Below are 18,423 nucleotides of genomic sequence, written 5' to 3'. Positions count from 1 at the left end.
GGCAGAAGAAATCTATACATTTTTCCATTTGTATAGTCTCAGCTGGCATCTTCAACGTCTACACTGCGGAGCCATCCTGTTTCACTTCTTTGGCAGCCAATCCTCCATTGATGACCCCATTTTCCTTCACTTCTTTATCAGATGTTCCGCTCTCTCACTTCCTCTTTCTCACTATATTCTTTCTTCTCTTGCTCTTCCTTTTCGGACTTTGCTCGCCCTTCTTCCTCGGCTTTCTCCCTCCAGCTCCTTTGCCGCTTTGAGCACTTCAATCAAGCTCCTCAAGCCAGTTTCCACATCTTCATTGTTGGACTTAGGCATCAAGTTCTCCAAAACATCGGCAGGGGTCATTTTGGTCTCGTCAAGCAGTCGGCTAATCGTTGTGAATAGCAGGTGATCCTCTATGTGCACATAATTCCTTGCAAGAACCTTGAATGCCTCGAAGCAGCAAACAACACCTCAATGTGCTTGGCCATGCTTCCCCTCCTTATGAGAGCAGGGTCGAGCTTGTCCACATGGTAGTGGATATGGTTGATTCGTTCTCCCCCACAAGCTGACCAGATACCATCAATAAAGTTGAGAAGTCCAGATAGAGTCACCTTGCTACCTTTCTTCCCTTCTTTCTCTATCCTCTTCACAGGATTGTTGTTTTCATTGTCGTCATCTTCATCCTCCTCCTCCTTTTTGTTTCTCTGGCCTGCCGGATCAAGTGAGCAATCGATGTCTTCCGCCACAATAATAGACTTGCTCGAAGTTTTAATCAATAGCTTCTTCAGCTCAGTGTTGTCTTTGACTGCCGTCAACTCGAGATCGTACACATCGTAGTTCAAATAATTAGCCATGGCTGCGATCATGGTGGACTTACCAGTCCCAGGTGGACCGTAGAGCAGGTAACCGCGCTTCCAGGCCTTGCCTATTTTGGTGTAGTAGTCCTTTCTTTTGCTGAACTTTTTTAGATCATTCAAGACTTCCAGCTTCTTGTTCGGCCCCATTGCCAGAGTGCCAAACGTGGCGGAGTGCTCAAAAACCACATGGCTCCACTTGATACGCTTGTATCCGTACCAATTATCGCTAAGATTGTTTGTATAGAGCTTTCGCTGCCGGTTTTTAATGGCAATCGCATTCCCTTCGGTCAAGATGTGCTTGACATATGATTGTGTGATCAATTGCCGGTGCCTCCGGTGAAACGTTAGCTAGTAAACCTCCGGTCCTTGGTCTTCGGAAAAAAGGAAAGGGACATGTTTTTGGGGGTGGTTTTGTTCGACGACCACCAGACCTTCACCCCCTTGAACATGTCGGTCACCTTCTCGTGGTCGTCCGTGCTCAGAATGAGAGACTGGCTATTATCTTTGACAGAGTCCGCCCTGAGCAGCTTGGCCCCCACAGTGGCGTTCTCCATCAGGTAGTTCTGGATGGCCGTGTAGGCCTCGCTGCTCTTCAGCTTCTCCCCTGAAAACTCAGGGAACACGATCTGAACGTACGGATTGACCAAGCGCACCAGCTTGTAGGCGTACCGCTCCACCTTCTGCTGGAGCTGGGGAGTAATGTATTGCTGGAACATGGCCCATATGACTAGCAGACCCCAGATCACAGATCCGAAGTGTGTGAACATTTCTCCAGGAAACATGTTTTATTTTTTTTCTAATGAAATTTGTGGGAAGGTCCAGTTTAGTGAATTAGTTTGAGTATTTATTCCTAAAACTCCTCGTGTGGCTCATTTCTCCAGGAAACATGTTTTATTTTTTCTTCTAATGAAATTTGTGGGAAGGTCCAGTTTAGTGGATTAGTTTGAGTAGTTAGTCCTAAAACTCCTCCTGTGGCTGCTTTATATGAACAGAGCTAGTTGCACATGACGAATGAGATCATCCGTGAGAGTCTCTTTAGGTTCAGTGGTCAATTGGAGGAGGTAGTATTGCTAGCCACCGTTAAGAGGAACGAATGAGTCTCTTCTCCAATTGTTCAATATGGAATTATTTGAGCACATGAATGCACAATCTACTGACATGCGGCAGGTTAAGCTTCGGAACCGAATTCTGTACTGTTTCGCGCTCTAAAAGCGGGGAGCAATGAGCTAATAGAATGTTGGGAACTGCGGGAGATTAGCCAGGTGCTCTGAAACTAGGTTCTTATCTCATACTAGAAAGATGACAACTTAAGAAAACAACGGGATGCCCCCAAAATGAAGCCTCTAGGAAGAGGAGGAGCAATCACAATCGTGCAAATCTTTCTAACTCTAATTTATAATTGACTGGCAAATGGTCCACGTTCTTAAATCGTTTGTGAGGTGCCTCTGATCTATCACCAATCACCAAACCATGGAAGCTTTGGACACTTGCGGAGCAAACACAACATTTTAATGGAAGTCGAACTCCAAGTGTCCCGACTTGAGATACCTTCATATCCAAGTTAGGCGGCATGAAGCCTCTCAAGCGCTTGATGTTATTAAAAGAGAAACCAATCTGATTTTACCCTTTTTAGTTTCAGCAGCTTAAGTAGCTTTGTTTCTGGAAATACAGCGAAACTTTCAGCAGTGGCAACGATGTTGTAATATGACGGTCGCTATTTCATTAGTACCAACCAGCTTTGTTGCTGCTCTACATGTGGCACGAAGTCTCGACCTAACCTGAGTTGACCTGTTGGCACACATATTGCCAAAGTAATTAGTCGTCACAGTAATTGAAGAACCTAAAATAGTAGAGGTCGTTGCATTGATCGATTCGACGAGACTCGAAAGGTCATCTATGTGACGTCACGATAATAAAAAATTGCAGCTTAATAAAGAAGATTCTGTGGAGCGCGGCCTCCTTTGGGAGCATTGCATCTTTTTTGAGAGGAAAACTTGAAAAGGTTATCTCCGACAGCAATGTCCTTGGAGGTTTCTGGCCACTAAAGGTAGATTTTCAATTTGTGTACTTTTTTTTTTTTTTTTTTTTTTAAGAATGTTGAAACGATGAGCGTGCATATCGCCCAACAAATTGAATGCCAGTCGTTTTATCAATCACATTGCTTATCATTGACCGAAGGTTTACAAGGCACAAAAGGACGTGAAGGTGGCCAAAATGTTCCGGCATGTCTTACAGTCTAGGCTTTTGTAAGGAATACTTAGAATAAAAAATTACCCAAAAAATCTTAAACATATTACACTTATGTCAAATCAATTATAAACCGTTTAATTTGATCAATTTAATCCTAAACTTTTTACACTAGTGTCAACTTAGTTCTAAACATTTTAATTATGCCAAAATAGTCTTAAGCCATTTGAAGATTTGTCAATTTAGTTTTGCTAGCTAATTTTGATCGAAAATCATTGACAGAGATAATTCTTTAAAACTTTTAAATTTTTTCTGAAATTTTTATTTTTATATTTTCATTTTTTGTTTTCATTTTTTCTCCTAACCCTAGGCCGGCAAGGTGGCTGGCCAATCCTTGCCCAAATCCGGGCTATGATGCCCTCATTGGCCAATGAGCCAAAATTCAAATATCAATAGTCAAGTAAAAAATTTGGCCGATAACTAACAAAAATTGGCATTGAAAGTTATTGGTCGATGTAATTCATTTCAAGCAAATTATAAGTCCAAATTGAGTTTTGTAAAATATTATAGCTTTATAACACCCAAAACTATTAAAATTCTATGATTTCTCAATTTAACAATTCCTAAATTGGACCTCTCAATTCAAATTTAACTTAATTCTAGATTTGAATCCTAATTCCAAGAACTTCTCTGATCGAAAGAACAAAGGGCGAGATCACTTACTGAACATAACAAAACGAAGTTAATCGGATTTGGTAAGGCCCATGTGGCATGTGTTCCTTTTCCTTTTATTTCTTCTTTCTATCTTCGCTTCTTTCCCTTTTCTCTGTCCGTTCGTTTCCTGCTTTTCCCTATATATAAGCTGAAATCCACTTTTCTTCTTTTGTTTGACAAGTCAATTCAATATTTTTAAAGAAAAAATCAACCCCTCTTGGACCAAGTCAAAAAGGAAAGAAGGCAACCTGATAAAGTCGAATATCCACGTACAAAACGACAACAAAAGAAAGATACCAAATCGATGATGGACAGTTATTTCTGACTAAAGCAAAAATGCGCGAGGATAGTTACTTAATGAGAGGAGTAAGTTGGCTCTAGGAGGGTTGATGGGATTTAAGTACTTACTTTTTGCTATTAATTCATATAGCATGAATCTGCACAATTGAAAGTACATGAAATAATTTTCTTCGGCTTATTTATGAATACAAAGAGAAAATATTAAAATGAAACATTCGGATAGCTGATTTTTATGATGTTGAGAAAAGAAAATTTATTCAAAAAAATATTTAGGTAGACAATTCTGCTGCGAAACGAAAGACAAGAAAAATCTGAACAGAAAAGAACAAAACTGAGATTACTCATCGCATATCTGCTGCGCAACAAGAACGGAAAGAAAATCGAGTAAACAACGAGAAAGGAAGAAAGCAGAAGAGGAAGGCTTAAACGTAGAACAATATGCAATCATCAGAGACCTAAATTACTGGAAATCTCGAGACTGGGACCTTCATATTGTTGCAGTTCTCTCTCATCACTTGATCACAGACTAAGACCTTATCTTTTTCCTTTTGACCATCATACAGAAAATACGAGGCAGAGGAAATCTACATATTATTCCGTTTTTCCAGTCTCAGCAGGCTTCGACGTCTAAGCTGCGAAGCCATTCTCTTTCACTTCTTTGGCAGCCACTCCTCCATTGATGACCCCGTTTTCCTTCACCACTTTATCAGATGCTCCGCTCTCTTTCACTTCCTCCTCGTCACCATGTTCTTTCTTCTCCTGCTCTTCCTTCTCAGCCTTTCCTCGCTTTTCTTCCTCGGCTTTGTTCCTCGCTTCCAGCTCCTTTGCTTCTTTGAGCGCTTCAATCAAGTTCCTCAAGCCAGTCTCCGCATCTTCGTTGTCGGACTTAGGCATCAAGTTCTCCGCCACATCAGCGGGGGTCATTTTGGTCTCGTCGAACAGCCTGCTAATAGGTGGGAGTAGAGGGTGATCCTCAATATCCAAGTAATTCCTTGCAAGAACCTTGAATGCTTCGAAGGAGCAATATGACATCTCAATGTGCTTATCCATCCTTCCTCTCCTTATGAGAGCAGGGTCGAGCTTGTCCACATGGTTGGTGGTGAATATGATGACTCTCTCTCCCCGCAAGCTGACCAGATACCATCAATGAAGTTGAGAAGACCAGATAGAGTCACCTTGCTCCCTTTCTTCTCTTCTTTCTCCATCTTCTTCATGGGATTGTCTTTTTCTTTGCCGTTATCATCCTCCTCCTCCTCCTTTTTCTTTCTCTGGCCCGTCAGATCAAGCGAGCAATCAATGTCCTCAATCACAATAATAGATTTGCCCGAAGTTTCGATCAATAGCTTCCTCAGCTCGGTATTGTCTTTGACCGTTGTCAACTCGAGATCATACACGTCATAGTTCAAGAAATTAGCCATGGCAGCGATCATGGTGGACTTACCAGTCCCAGGTGGACCATAGAGCAGGTAGCCGCGCTTCCAGGCCTTTCCTATTTTGTTGTAGTACTCTTTCCCTTTGCTGAACTTTATGAGATCATTCATGATTTCCTGCTTCTTGGTCTGTTCCATCGCCAGAGTTTCAAACGTCGCGGGGTGCTCAAAAACCACGTGGCTCCACTTGGTTTGCTTGTAAGAATGCCAATCATCACTAGGATTGTTCGTATAGAGCTTACGTTGCCGGTTTTTGACGGCAATCGCCTTCCCTTCGGTCAAGATGTGCTTGACATATGATTGTGTGATCAATTCCCTGTGCTGCCGGTGAAATGTAAGCTGGTAAAACCTCCTGTCCTCGGTCTTCGGATAAAAGGAAAAGGACATGCTCTTGGGGGTGGTTTTGTTCGACGACCACCTGACCTTCACCCCCTTGAACACATCAGTGACCTCCTCGTGGTCGTCCATGCTCAGAATGAGAGGCTGGCTACTATCTTTGATAGAGTCCGCCCTGAGCCGCTTGGCCCCCGCGGTGGCGTTCTCCATCAGGTAGTTCTGGATGGCCGTGTAGGCCTCGCTGCTCTTCAGCTTCTCCCCCGCAAACTCTGGGAACACGATCTGAATGTACGGATTGACAAAGCTCACCAGCTTGTGGGTGTACCGCTCCACGTGCTCCCAGAGCTGGGGAGGGATGTATTGCTGGAACATGGCCCATATGACTGCCAGACCCCCGATGGCGGATCCGAAGTGCGTGAACATCTCTCCAGGAGACATGTTTTCCCCTCCAATGAAATTTGTGTGAAGTTCTAGTGGAGTGAATGAGTTTATGGAGTCCAGAGACTCCTCTGGTTGCTGCTTTATACACAGCGAGAGAAGCTATGAAATTGAATATTATTCATTCTTGGCCATCAAGAACCAATTCCCAGAAGTTTCTTATTTATCTATGTGACGACAATATAATATGACTAGAGCTCGCATGCAATATGAAAGTGATTCAGATTTCTCTTTTTTTGGAGCCACACCAGCTCACTAGGAAAATTCTCAGCAGGTCGGTGGAGACTTCATCATTAACCCTCACAACTCTTTTTGTTTTTTGTCTTGGTTATGGACAGGCTGTCGCTGATCGTGAAACTCAGGTCAGCCACGTGAGTCTCCCTAGGTTCAGTGTTTATTTTGGGAGGCAGAAGTTCTAACCACCATTAAAGGACTGAATGAATGAGTCTCTTCTCCACTTTTTTTTTTCTTTTAGATATGGAATTGTACGAGCATACATACATAAACACATGATCTGTTGGTTGTATTTTTTCTTTTTTTCTTTTTGCTAAGGTGGTCTGTTGGTTGTTTATTTGTAAAATAAACAAAATATGCTGTTTCTTGTCCTACATAGAAAAGTTAGGAGGACATAGGCCACTTTATAGGTGCAGGTCTTTTCTAATATTTGCGGGTGCACGGTTATTGGATGCACTTAGCCTACAGTTTAATTAGTATTAAACCTTTTGTTTTCACTTTAAATTTTATTTCATATGGTTATCTTGTTAACCTTTATTAGTCAAAAGTTTGTATTCGTTCATTCAATATTTTTGGAATATGAAATTAGAAATCTTATTTAAACATTATTTTTATTATTTTTATTATTTCGAATTTTATATGTATTTTCAAGATAACCTTTGGAATTATACTTATACAATTGCAAACTTTTCCTGAAGGGTTTCATTTGTTCATTTTGCAATCTTTCTCAAATTGTTGTTTTTGTTCACTTTGCAACTTCTTTCTAAGAGATATCTTTATTCACTTTGCAATTTTTGGCGAAGAGTTGTCTATGTTCTTTTAGACCGATAAATATGTCAACTAAAATTGAATCTTTTTTAGTCTTCTTTTCAAAACTACAACTATCATTTCAATTGTTTCTAAAGAGATTTTGGAAAAATACTTAAATTGTTAGTGTTTTCATTAGATTTTGTTGTATATTAGAGGATATTTGTCGGTGGCCATTAGCAATATTGTAGCGTAAATAAATTTTTAAAGAAAGTGGTATCGTGCTTCAAAGTTCAACTTCCTATCCAATTCAAAACGTGATAATGTTGCACTCTCTCACGCTCCGAAAGAGCCAAGCAGAAGGAGAACGTCTGGACGGTGGGCTTAGTGGGGCCGTAAGAGGCTCAAGCTCAAATCTTGTCATACAGAAAGCACGCGCAAAAAAGGAGATTGGTTTCGGTTCTCTGACAATGACTCTTGAGGTCATGGCGTCTGGTCTTATCTTACAGTGGGAGGCCCCGGAAGGAAGCTTCAAGGAATGCATGGACCTTTGAAAAGTGGGCATTTTACTAGTAGCTTCTTGTTTGAGGGTCCCGCCTTGAGATACCTTCCGGTCCAAGTAAGTCGGCGTTGAAGGTATCCTTTGTTTGAAGCTAACATTGACTTTAAAAATTCATTGAACGGGAGCACGTGTTTGTCGACCATGATGTATGCAAAGGAGAGAATAATATCATTTCACCTTCTTTGCCTCAGCTGCTTCACTAGCTTCACTGCAAGTTTGTATTGAAAATTGTCTAAAAAGTCATAAACTTGTGCACTTTGACCGATTCAATTCTAAAGTTTCAATTTTACAAATTTTTTGATTTGATCAATGACTTCATAAATACCATTGTCTAGGCATAGGCATAAGCTTTCGATAAGTACTTTCATTTTGGTTTTTTACTAGAAAAATTCATGAACTAACAAGATCTAATAATATTAGATTAAGAGTACAACTACCAGATATGACAAGAGATAGAGAGTTGACACACAAATACAAGTCGAATATCACAAGGAGCTTCAGTTGAAGTTCCAATTAAAGTAGTAGGGCCATTAAGAAAAAGGAAAACTATTGAGAGGAAGCAACTCTAACCTATTAGAAGTGATTGATAAATTTAGGAAGGCAAGAATGGCTTGCCACAAACAAATGGAATGGCCTATATGCGATGCTTCAGTTTAAAGTATCACAATCAGGAGTAACATGAGCTCAATTTATCAAAGTAGCTTCATTGAGGCATTTTATCCAACAAGTTGAATATTACTCAGATAATAATCCTATGTGCTTCAATTCAGAGTATCACAATCAAGAATAACACAAGCTCAATTTATCAGAACATTTTCGTTTGTGATTGATTTCACACAACTCTACTTGCATATATAGGAGCTAAAATAGAGTACAACGCAAAGTGGGAGAGCCTAGAAGGAAGCACACCTACATGTCATGTTTGTTGTAGAATCTTGAGGTCGAACCATTGGGTATCGATAAATTGGGTCTTTTTGTCAAATCAAGTCTCGACGAACTGCACAACCTATTAGGATTTACCACATAATCACAAAGAAAATAGAGACTAAAAGTAAGAAAGGGAATTTGAGACACAAGGTTTTATCCCGATTCACCCTTAAATTAAGGCTACATCCAACTGAGAATTCCAGTATAATTAGTACATTGCACATCTGAATTACATCCCTCGATTTACAAGAGAAAGAGTGTATATATAGCCCCCCGTGATATCATGTCAATGGGGAGTATGAATCACACCCCAGCACGATTATAGCCCGTCCTCTTGTCGCTCTTTAAGTCATCATCCCTCACAAGCTGCTCACGAAACCCAATTCCTCCCGAGCGTCGTTGAGCATCAGACAACCTCGGCCATAATTGAGCGTCATAGAGCAAATTTATGAAGGCATGAGCTATGGTGTTCTAATTTTTAGAGTTGGGTGAGCAAATTGGGGTCAACGTCATTAGGCTTTTGATCGTTTTGACTTGGAGCAATTTTCCTTAAAAACAAAAATAACAAAAAAATTATTTGAAAAATATGTTTTATGTGCGACATCAAGATCATTGCCGATTTGGCCATGTAAAATGGTTGGCACTGATTGGGTATCCACATAAGTATTTTTCGAGATAAATTAACCGAATGAACTCAATTGGCAAAATTAAAAGATTTACTATTGAATTGATAAAAGTATAATAGGTTTAAGACTTTTTTTAGCCAACTTGTGTGTTGGAATACAATTTATGTCAACACACAAACTCTAGAGAAATAAATGAGAAATAATAAGGACTTTGGAAATTTATATGGTTCGGTCGAAATATCGGTACCTATGTCAATAGGGAAAGCCAACACCAAATAATCCACTATAATCAAATAATATGAATTTACAATAACTCACACGCTCGAGTGTTTTCTACACATAAATTTAACCACAAATCTAAAGTGTTTATAAATAAATAACTCATTTGAACATAAACTGTGACGACCCAGACCCAGGGCAGTACGGAGGGATGGACTGAGATCGCTTTGGCAGTACGCGGGTGAGGCTAAGGACATGCCTCCCGTCCCATATCGCTTAGGGGGGAGTCCTAGGCTAGTTTATAAAGGCTTGAGTCCCTTTAATCTGTATAACACATTTCACGTACGCTTCCGCTGCGCTGAAAACAAAGCCATGAGGGAGGACAGGCCGGTGGGCCGTGCCTCCAAAGCGGACAATGTTATGGCTTGGGAGAGGGTGGCGTAGTCCACAAGCCTCTGCCTTTGCATAACGCGTTTTAAAGTTATGAGAACTCAGTGTCCAAAGCGGATAATATTATACAGTAGGGTCCAGGTCGTTACAAATGGTATCAGAGCCGACTCTCGACCGCATGTGAGGGCCACAGCGAGGACGATGTGCCTTAAGGCGGGAGAATGTGACGACCCAGACCCGGGGCAATACACAGGTGAGGCCAAGGATGTGTCTCTCGTCTCATATCGCTTAGGGGGGGGGGGAGTCCTGGGCTAGTTTATAAAGGCTTTGATCCATTTAATTTGTATAACACGTTTCACGTACGCTTTCGCTGCGCTGAAAACAAAGCCGTGAGGGAGAACGGGCCGATGGGCCATACTTCCAAACCGAACAATATTATGGCTTGGGAGAGGGTGGTGTAGTCCACAAGCCTCTGCCCCTGCATAACGCATTTTAAAGCCGCGATGACTCAGTATCCAAAGTGGACAATATTATACAGTAGGGCCCGGGTCGTTACAAACAATATCAAAGCCACTCCCGACCGTGTGTGGGGCAGTATGGAGGGATGTACTGAGATCACCTTGGCAGTATGCGGGTGAGGTCAAGGACATGTCTCTCGTCCCATATCACTTAGGGGGGAGTCCTGGACTACTTTATAAAGGCTTGGGTCTCTTTAATCTGTATAACGCATTTCACGTATGCTTCCGCTACGCTGAAAACAAAGCCGTGAGGGAGGATGGGCTGGTGGGCCGTGCCTCCAAAGCGGACAATATTATGGCTTGGAAGAGGGTGGTGTAGTCCACAAGCCTCTACCCCTGCATAACATGTTTTAAAGTCGTAAGAACTTAGTGTCCAAAGCGGATAATATTATATAGTGGGGCTTTGGTCGTTACATAAACTCATAGCACAAAATTACCATGTGTTCAAATTTTAAACAAAACGCTCTACATACGCCAAAAACAAGAACTCTAGCGTTTGTCTTTTGGTTCATGTACGTACAGATTCGCGTTCTTCTTTGCTCGATCGTGCAACGCTCTTCTGGACGTTCTTTTTGTGCGGCTCTTTCTTCTTTGTAAGGCTTAAGCGGCTCTTTCTAAAAAATAGAGACATGTTCTATTTTATATCTGTGCCAGAGTCAACAACTTTGACTCTAGGCCCCATCATGTGCTTCTTTCTTCAATGGGAAGTGGGATGGTGCAGGTAAGATGAAGAAACCTTTCCTTTTTCTTCATTTTTCCTTTATTTTATATATATTGTGAGTCCCAAGACTTTGACTTTGGGCCCCAAGTAGATAACCTTGTTCGGTTCGAGCTGATAAAGAAGAAACTTTACTCCTTCTTTTCTCATTCTATTTTATTTCCTCTTTTGTAAACCTTCATGGAGTCTAACGAAACTTTTTCTAGCGATTGAAAACATCCAAGACCCAAAAGAATTTCGAATTTCTTTTCTTGTGTGTAATTTTGAATATTATCTTCATAAAAAAAATATCTTCACGATCAAATAATAAAAATTTTATCCAAGTGAAATGCGTTTTACAAATGCTCAAACTCGATACATAATTTAACATTATAAATAGACATGTTGCCCCAAATCAATTGCTTATCGTCCTAATTAAAGAACCTAAAGATAGGTAAGGTGGCTGTATTATTGAACTTCTAATGTTGTCTATGTGATGTCATCGTAAGAAAACTTGTAAAGCTATCTCCGAAAGCAATGTCCTCGAAAATCTTGGTCATTATTGGTTTTTATTATTATTATTATTTGTTTAGGTGGCTTTTTATGTTTTCTTGGTTGAAACTATATCAGGCGCATAAGCGATGAGCCAACTTATACAAGTTAAGCAAATTAAGAGATAAATATGCAAATCACAGAAAAATATGAAACGCCATAGTTTTCACATGTACAGCGTCCGGCACGCGGGTATGCCTCGGACTGGAAGTTTTTACGAGGCATGAAAGGATGAGGAGGTGGCCAAGATAACTAGCTAGAGTTTTTCTTTTAAATATGCTCTAAGATATTGTTAGGGGTATTATGGGAATTTTCACTTATATTTTAGAGAAATTTTGTAATCAATAGGAGTGAATTGTAAATGGGGAGACTGAATCTCCTGCGTGAGATCAAGAGGAGGCTCATATATATATATATATATATATATATATATATATCTTCATCATTTATAACATCTCACATCTAATATAACAATTGGTAATACAGTGTTTTGTCTGACCAAACTTCTCTCTAGAGTTTCTGTTTACAAGCTAGAGTAGGCTAAGTGTAGGAGTAAACCATTGACGAGAGAAAGGCCGAACTTAGGAGACTCGATTAGTGGTGAACGGGTCAAAGTCAAAGAGTGTCTTAATTTCACACAATTGTGATGTCAAGTGTCAACCTTCGACACTTATACAAAGATGTATATACACGTCAAAAAATAATAAATAGAGTGATATCACAAAAAAAAAAAATTGAGAAGGAAATAAATGAGGCTAGTTATTAACAGAGTTGAGTAATTTTATTCTCATACCATTTATGAAGGATAGTTTTGGAAATTGAAAATTAAGCCAAAACGAGGTAAATATATGAAAGATATATCATAATTACGACCCAATCATGTTGACATGAGAATGACATTGGATATGCCTTTTTTTTTCCCTCCCTTGAGACTGCTCTTGCATAACAATTTTCGAAGCAAGGGGTCCAATCCGTTTCTTTTTCCCCTCCTCAATTTAATCAATTTACACCGGATGATCGGTATCAATATGTCAATGAACGAATTGCCTCTCCAATTTTTTTTGGTTCAAAACGATTCCTTTAATACCCACCTTCGACCAGCGTTTTCGGAACAAGACGGAAGGGCCTCTGAGTAAAGGATAGCCCAAAATGGTTGAGGTGGGGGCTTTAGTTATCTGGGCCTTGGCAACCCAATCAGCAGATTGGCATCGCAGTAGCCGTGCACCTTGGGCTTCACGGAAATGGGCCAGTCGCAATCTGCAAAAGGGTCCACAGTCCCCACCCGGGCTGTTAAGAACCCGAGGGTGGAAAGCCTATCAGAGTGATCTAAGCCATCAGTTTCTTAAGCAAGCGTGTAGATCGGTTTTGGCTTCAGAGTACATCATAATTGTACTGCAGTGGAAACTCGAACACAACCTGCAAACCATCGACCAAGCTTCCCGAAGAATCTTGCAAAGTACTTGCTATTGCTCCTGCCATTGCCCCTTCGGTGAACGATTCATCAAAATTTATATTTAGAGCTGGTCAGTCACCTCGCATTTGCTGAAGTTTTCTTTAGTGGATGCCTTCGCAGTGGCATAAGACAAAATTGTTTCTTGCTTTCCATAAATTTTAGAGGACAACGGCGATCAATTCCTGGGAAGGAAAGTTCAAATTGGAATTCTTAGATTGCAGCAACCATTTCTCTATTTTGGCAATCTCTTTAGTTGAGATCTGGATTTGGAAGCCGGAGTCTGACTAAACTTTCTTTGTCCATCGATATGAACACAAGCAATGCACACGATGAAGAGACAACATTTCGGACAATATTATACCAATGACTATCGAGAACATAAAAAAAATTTGAATTCCAAACATTCGCTTAATGAATATTTGAAAGTTTCAGTTCTCATTCTTAAATAAAAGTCAATTTTTTTGTGAGATCTATGAAAATGTTAAGGGCCCAAGGCTTCTTAAGACAAACTCAATCCCAAAATCGCAATGTGCGAATGCCAATAGGGGTGAGCATCGGTCCTAGGTCAACCCCAGACTGACCCTTGACTAGCCCAACCCTATCGGTTCCGATCCGATTCTCAGGGAGATTGGGTCGTTCCTTAGTCCTAAAATTCCTAAACCGGCACTGTACATGTTGGTCCTTGGTCTTGAGAGCTTCGGATTAGTCAAACTTGGACCAATCCTGACTATATATATAATATTATTTATAATTTTTATATAAATAAAATATTAAAATAAACGGCGTTAACAATATTAAATAACTATTTAGTGAGGAGTTTAAGTAATTTTATATTGTTTTTAATAACTTAAATTTTTAATGTCTTTTATGGTGTCAATAGTCATAATTTACGAATGAGGAAAATATTTTTATGAAGAGTTCTCATGGCGTCCCAAAAGGCATAAATAGCTTATTGTGGCATCATTCTCTAATATTTGTTCTCTTTTATCTTATTTGTCATCTTAGTCTTCAATTTGCCAAAATCGAAAGAAAGAACTACTTGCCTCGCTCGCTTTGGGTCAGTCGTGCCGCTCGTCGCTCGATGCTCGCTTGGCTTGTTGCTTCCCACTCGACATTCAATGTTCATTCTGTTCGATGCTCGCCTCACTTGACCCTCACTGCTTGCCTTTCTTAGCTGAACCCATTGGGCTAATATGGTCATCGGTTGCCTTTTTAAGGAGTACAAAAAATGAAAGAAAAAATTACTAGTTGGTCCTACGTTGACCCTAAAACTAAACTAAACCCATTGGGTCAGTTCGGTCCTCAATCGCTTCTTTAAAGAGTACAAAAAATGAAATAAAAAATTATTGGTTGGTCCTAGATTGACCTTAAAACTAGACCGAACCTATTGGGCCAGTTCGGTTCTCAATCGTTTTTTTAAGGAGTACAAAAAATGAAATAAAAAATTATCGATTGGTCCCGGGTTGATCCTAGAACCGGACCGAACCCATTGGGTCGGTCCGGTTCTCGGTCCCAAGCTTAATAGGGTTAGTCATCGGTCCCAAAAATTGAGGACCAGCATTATGCGGGTTGGTCCTAGGGTTAGGGGGCGGATCGGCCCAACCGAAATCATGCTCACTCCTAGATGTCAACTTTAAAACAATTGGGCCAAAATTAATATTCTTCGATCCACTGGAGTGCCCACTCAACTAAGCAAGTAGAATGTGCCATCACATGTTACAAGCTGCTCTAACATTGATCACCTTAATCAAACGTATCGAAAAGAAAAGGTGCCAATATCTTTTGGTTATAAATATTGAAATGTGTAATTTAAGTTTTAACTCAAAATTCAAAAGAAATTTTAAAATGTGCTTTAATTTTTTTTTAATATCGACAACAAAATATGTTCCATTTCAAATTCCCATAACTTTTTTTTTTTAATATTCAACTACAATGAAATTTCATCTTTTGTATTTTCATAGTGGACTACCAATATGAATAATCAATTAACTTAAATTATTTTAATTAGCAGATATATATATATAGTTCAAATGACTATAATTAATTATGAATTTGGAGGGCCGGTGTTAGATACATATAATTGGTAGAAGCAAATTCCTGTTTCTTATTAAGGAATGCGCTAAATTTCAAGCTTACAGCAGTGAAAAAAAAAATCCATCAACTCCAATATCTTTCACAAGTTTTGCCCTTTGATATTCTACATTTCTTAAGATGTCACAAATCACACACAAATAATAGGCAGAAGAAATCTACACATTTTTCCATTTGTATAGTCTCAGCTAGCATCTTCAACGTCTACACTGCGGAGCCATCCTGTTTCACTTCTTTGGCAGCCACTTCTCCATTGATGACCCCATTTTCCTTCACTTCTTTATCAGATGTTCCGCTCTCTCACTTCCTCTTTCTCACCATATTCTTTCTTCTCTTGCTCTTCCTTTTCGGACTTTGCTCGCCCTTCTTCCTCGGCTTTCTCCCTTGCTTCCAGCTCCTCTGCCGCTTTGAGCACTTCAATCAAGTTCCTCAAGCCAGTTTCCACACCTTCATTGTCGGACTTAGGCATCAAGTTCTCTGCAACATCAGCAGGGGTCATTTTGGTGTCTCGTCAAACAGTCGGCTAATCGTTGTGAATAGCGGTTGATCATCTATGTCCACATAATTCCTTGCAAGAACCTTGAATTGCTTGAAGCAGCAATACGACATCTCAACGTGCTTGTCCATCCTTCCCCTCCTTATGAGAGCAGGGTCGAGCTTGTCCACATAGTTGGTGGTGAATATGATGATTCGTTCTCTCCCACAAGCTAACCAGATACCAAAAAAAGTTGAGAAGTCCAGATAGTCACCTTGCTACCTTTCTTCTCTTCTTTCTCTATCCTCTTCACAGGATTGTTGTTTTCACTGTCGTCATCTTCATCCTCCTCCTTTTTGTTTCTCTGCCCCGCCAGATCAAGTGAGCAATCGATGTCTTCCATAACAATAATAGACTTGCTCGAAGTTTCAATCAATAGCTTCTTCAAGGAGGGTTGATGGGATTTAAGTACTTACTTTTTGCTATTAATTCATATAGCATAAATCTGAACAATTGAAAGTACATGAAATAATTTTCTTCGGCTTATTTATGGATACAAAGACAAAATATTAAAATGAAACATTCGGATAGCTGATTTTTATGATGTTGAGAAAAGAAAATTTATTCAAAAAAATATTTAGGAAGACACTTCTGCTGCAAAACGAAAGACGAGAAAAATCTGAACAGAAAAGAACAAAACTGAGATTACTCATCGCATATCTGCTGCGCAACAAGAACGGAAAGAAAATCGAGTAAACAACGGGAAAGGAAGAAAGCAGAGGAAGGCTTAAACGTAGAACAAGATGCAATCATCGGAGACCTAAATTACTGGAAATCTCGAGACTGAGACCTTCATACTGTTGCAGTTCTCTCTCATCACTTGATCACAGACTAAGACCTTATCTTTTTCCTTTTGACCATCACACAGAAGATACGAGGCAGAGGAAATCTACATATTATTCCGTTTTTCCAGTCTCAGCAGGCTTCGACGTCTAAGTTGCGAAGCCATTCTCTTTCACTTCTTTGGCAGCCACTCCTCCATTGATGACCCCGTTTTCCTTCACCTCTTTATCAGATGCTCCGCTCTCTTTCACTTCCTCCTCGTCACCATGTTCTTTCTTCTCCTGCTCTTCCTTCTCAGCCTTTCCTCGCTTTTCTTCCTCGGCTTTGTTCCTCGCTTCCAGCTCCTTTGCTTCTTTGAGCGCTTCAATCAAGTTCCTCAAGCCAGTCTCCGCATCTTCGTTGTCGGACTTAGGCATCAAGTTCTCTGCGACATCAGCGGGGGTCATTTTGGTCTCGTCGAACAGCCTGCTAATAGGTGGGAGTAGAGGGTGATCCTCAATATCCAAGTAATTCCTTGCAAGAACCTTGAACGCTTCGAAGGAGCAATATGACATCTCAATGTGCTTATCCATCCTTCCTCTCCTTATGAGAGCAGGGTCGAGCTTGTCCACATGGTTGGTGGTGAATATGATGACTCTCTCTCCCCCGCAAGCTGACCAGATACCATCAATGAAGTTGAGAAGACCAGATAGAGTCACCTTGCTCCCTTTCTTCTCTTCTTTCTCCATCTTCTTCATGGGATTGTCTTTTTCTTTGCCATCATCATCCTCCTCCTCCTCCTTTTTCTTTCTCTGGCCCGTTAGATCAAGCGAGCAATCGATGTCCTCAATCACAATAATAGATTTGCCCGAAGTTTCGATCAATAGCTTCCTCAGCTCGGTATTGTCTTTGACCGCTGTCAACTCGAGATCATACACGTCATAGTTCAAGAAATTAGCCATGGCAGCGATCATGGTGGACTTACCAGTCCCAGGTGGACCATAGAGCAGGTAGCCGCGCTTCCAGGCCTTTCCTATTTTGTTGTAGTAGTCTTTCCCTTTGCTGAACTTTATGAGATCATTCATGATTTCCTGCTTCTTGGTCGGCTCCATCGCCAGAGTTTCAAACGTCGCGGGGTGCTCAAAAACCACGTGGCTCCATTTGCCACTAGGATTGTTCGTATAGAGCTTACGTTGCCGGTTTTTGACGGCAATCGCCTTCCCTTCGGTCAAGATGTGCTTGATATATGATTGTGTGATCAATTCCTTGTGCTGCCGGTGAAATGTAAGCTTGTAAAACCTCCTTTCCTCGGTCTTCGGAAAAAAGGAAAAGGACATGTTCTTGGGGGTGGTTTTGTTCGACGACCACCAGACCTTCACCCCCTTGAACACATCAGTGACCTCCTCGTGGTCGTCCATGCTCAGAATGAGAGGCTGGCTACTATCTTTGATGGAGTCCGCCCTGAGCCGCTTGGCCCCTGCGGTGGCGTTCTCCATCAGGTAGTTCTGGATGGCCGTGTAGGCCTCGCTGCTCTTCAGCTTCTCCCCCGCAAACTCGGGAAACACGATCTGAATGTACGGATTGACAAAGCTCACCAGCTTGTGGGTGTACCGCTCCACGTGCTCCCAGAGCTGGGGAGGGATGTATTGCTGGAACATGGCCCATATGACTGCCAGACCCCCGATCGCGGATCCGAAATGCGTGAACATCTCTCCAGGAGACATGTGTTTTCCCCTCCAATGAAATTTGTGTGAAGTTCTAGTGGAGTGAATGAGTTTATGGAGTCCAGAGACTCCTCTAGTTGCTGCTTTATACACAGCGAGAGAAGCTATGAAATTGAATTTTCTTCATTCTTGGCCACCA

The 18,423-nt window shown here is 40.8% G+C and overlaps 1 protein-coding gene, 2 non-coding genes and 1 pseudogene across 3 annotated transcripts; all 4 read right to left on the bottom strand.

Annotated features, from left to right (window-relative positions):
• LOC104419330 lies at window positions 1–1,861 on the bottom strand (annotated as a pseudogene).
• Window positions 1,862–4,342: 2,481 nt separating this feature from the next.
• On the bottom strand, window positions 4,343–18,423 carry LOC104419327 (AAA-ATPase ASD, mitochondrial-like). Its single transcript, XM_039302122.1, has 2 exons — window positions 16,761–18,423; window positions 4,343–4,775 (listed from the first exon to the last, which is right to left on the bottom strand). Exons 1-2 carry the CDS (start codon window positions 18,282–18,284, stop codon window positions 4,671–4,673), a joined length of 1,629 nt encoding a protein of 542 aa, XP_039158056.1. The 5' UTR covers window positions 18,285–18,423; the 3' UTR covers window positions 4,343–4,670.
• On the bottom strand, window positions 4,486–4,564 carry LOC120288647. Its single transcript, XR_005546749.1, has one exon. It is a non-coding gene; the product is annotated as a small nucleolar RNA Z199 (small nucleolar RNA).
• Window positions 16,546–16,624, bottom strand: LOC120288648. Its single transcript, XR_005546750.1, has one exon. It is a non-coding gene; the product is annotated as a small nucleolar RNA Z199 (small nucleolar RNA).

Source organism: Eucalyptus grandis, chromosome 9 (assembly GCF_016545825.1).
Source record: "Eucalyptus grandis isolate ANBG69807.140 chromosome 9, ASM1654582v1, whole genome shotgun sequence".
NCBI classification, from domain to species: Eukaryota; Viridiplantae; Streptophyta; class Magnoliopsida; order Myrtales; family Myrtaceae; genus Eucalyptus; species Eucalyptus grandis.
This window is presented reverse-complemented; position numbering and strand designations above follow the sequence as displayed.

What these genes read in the sequence shown, in the direction of transcription:
- LOC104419327 (XM_039302122.1), bottom strand. Translation starts at nt 18,284, where the DNA reads ATGTCTCCTGGAGAGATGTTCACGCATTTCGGATCCGCGATCGGGGGT. An exon ending in ATGGAGGAGTGGCTGCCAAA is followed by an intron (nt 4,776 to 16,760) that starts GAAGTGAAAGAG and finishes GGTGACGAGGAG; the next exon opens with GAAGTGAAAGAGAGCGGAGC.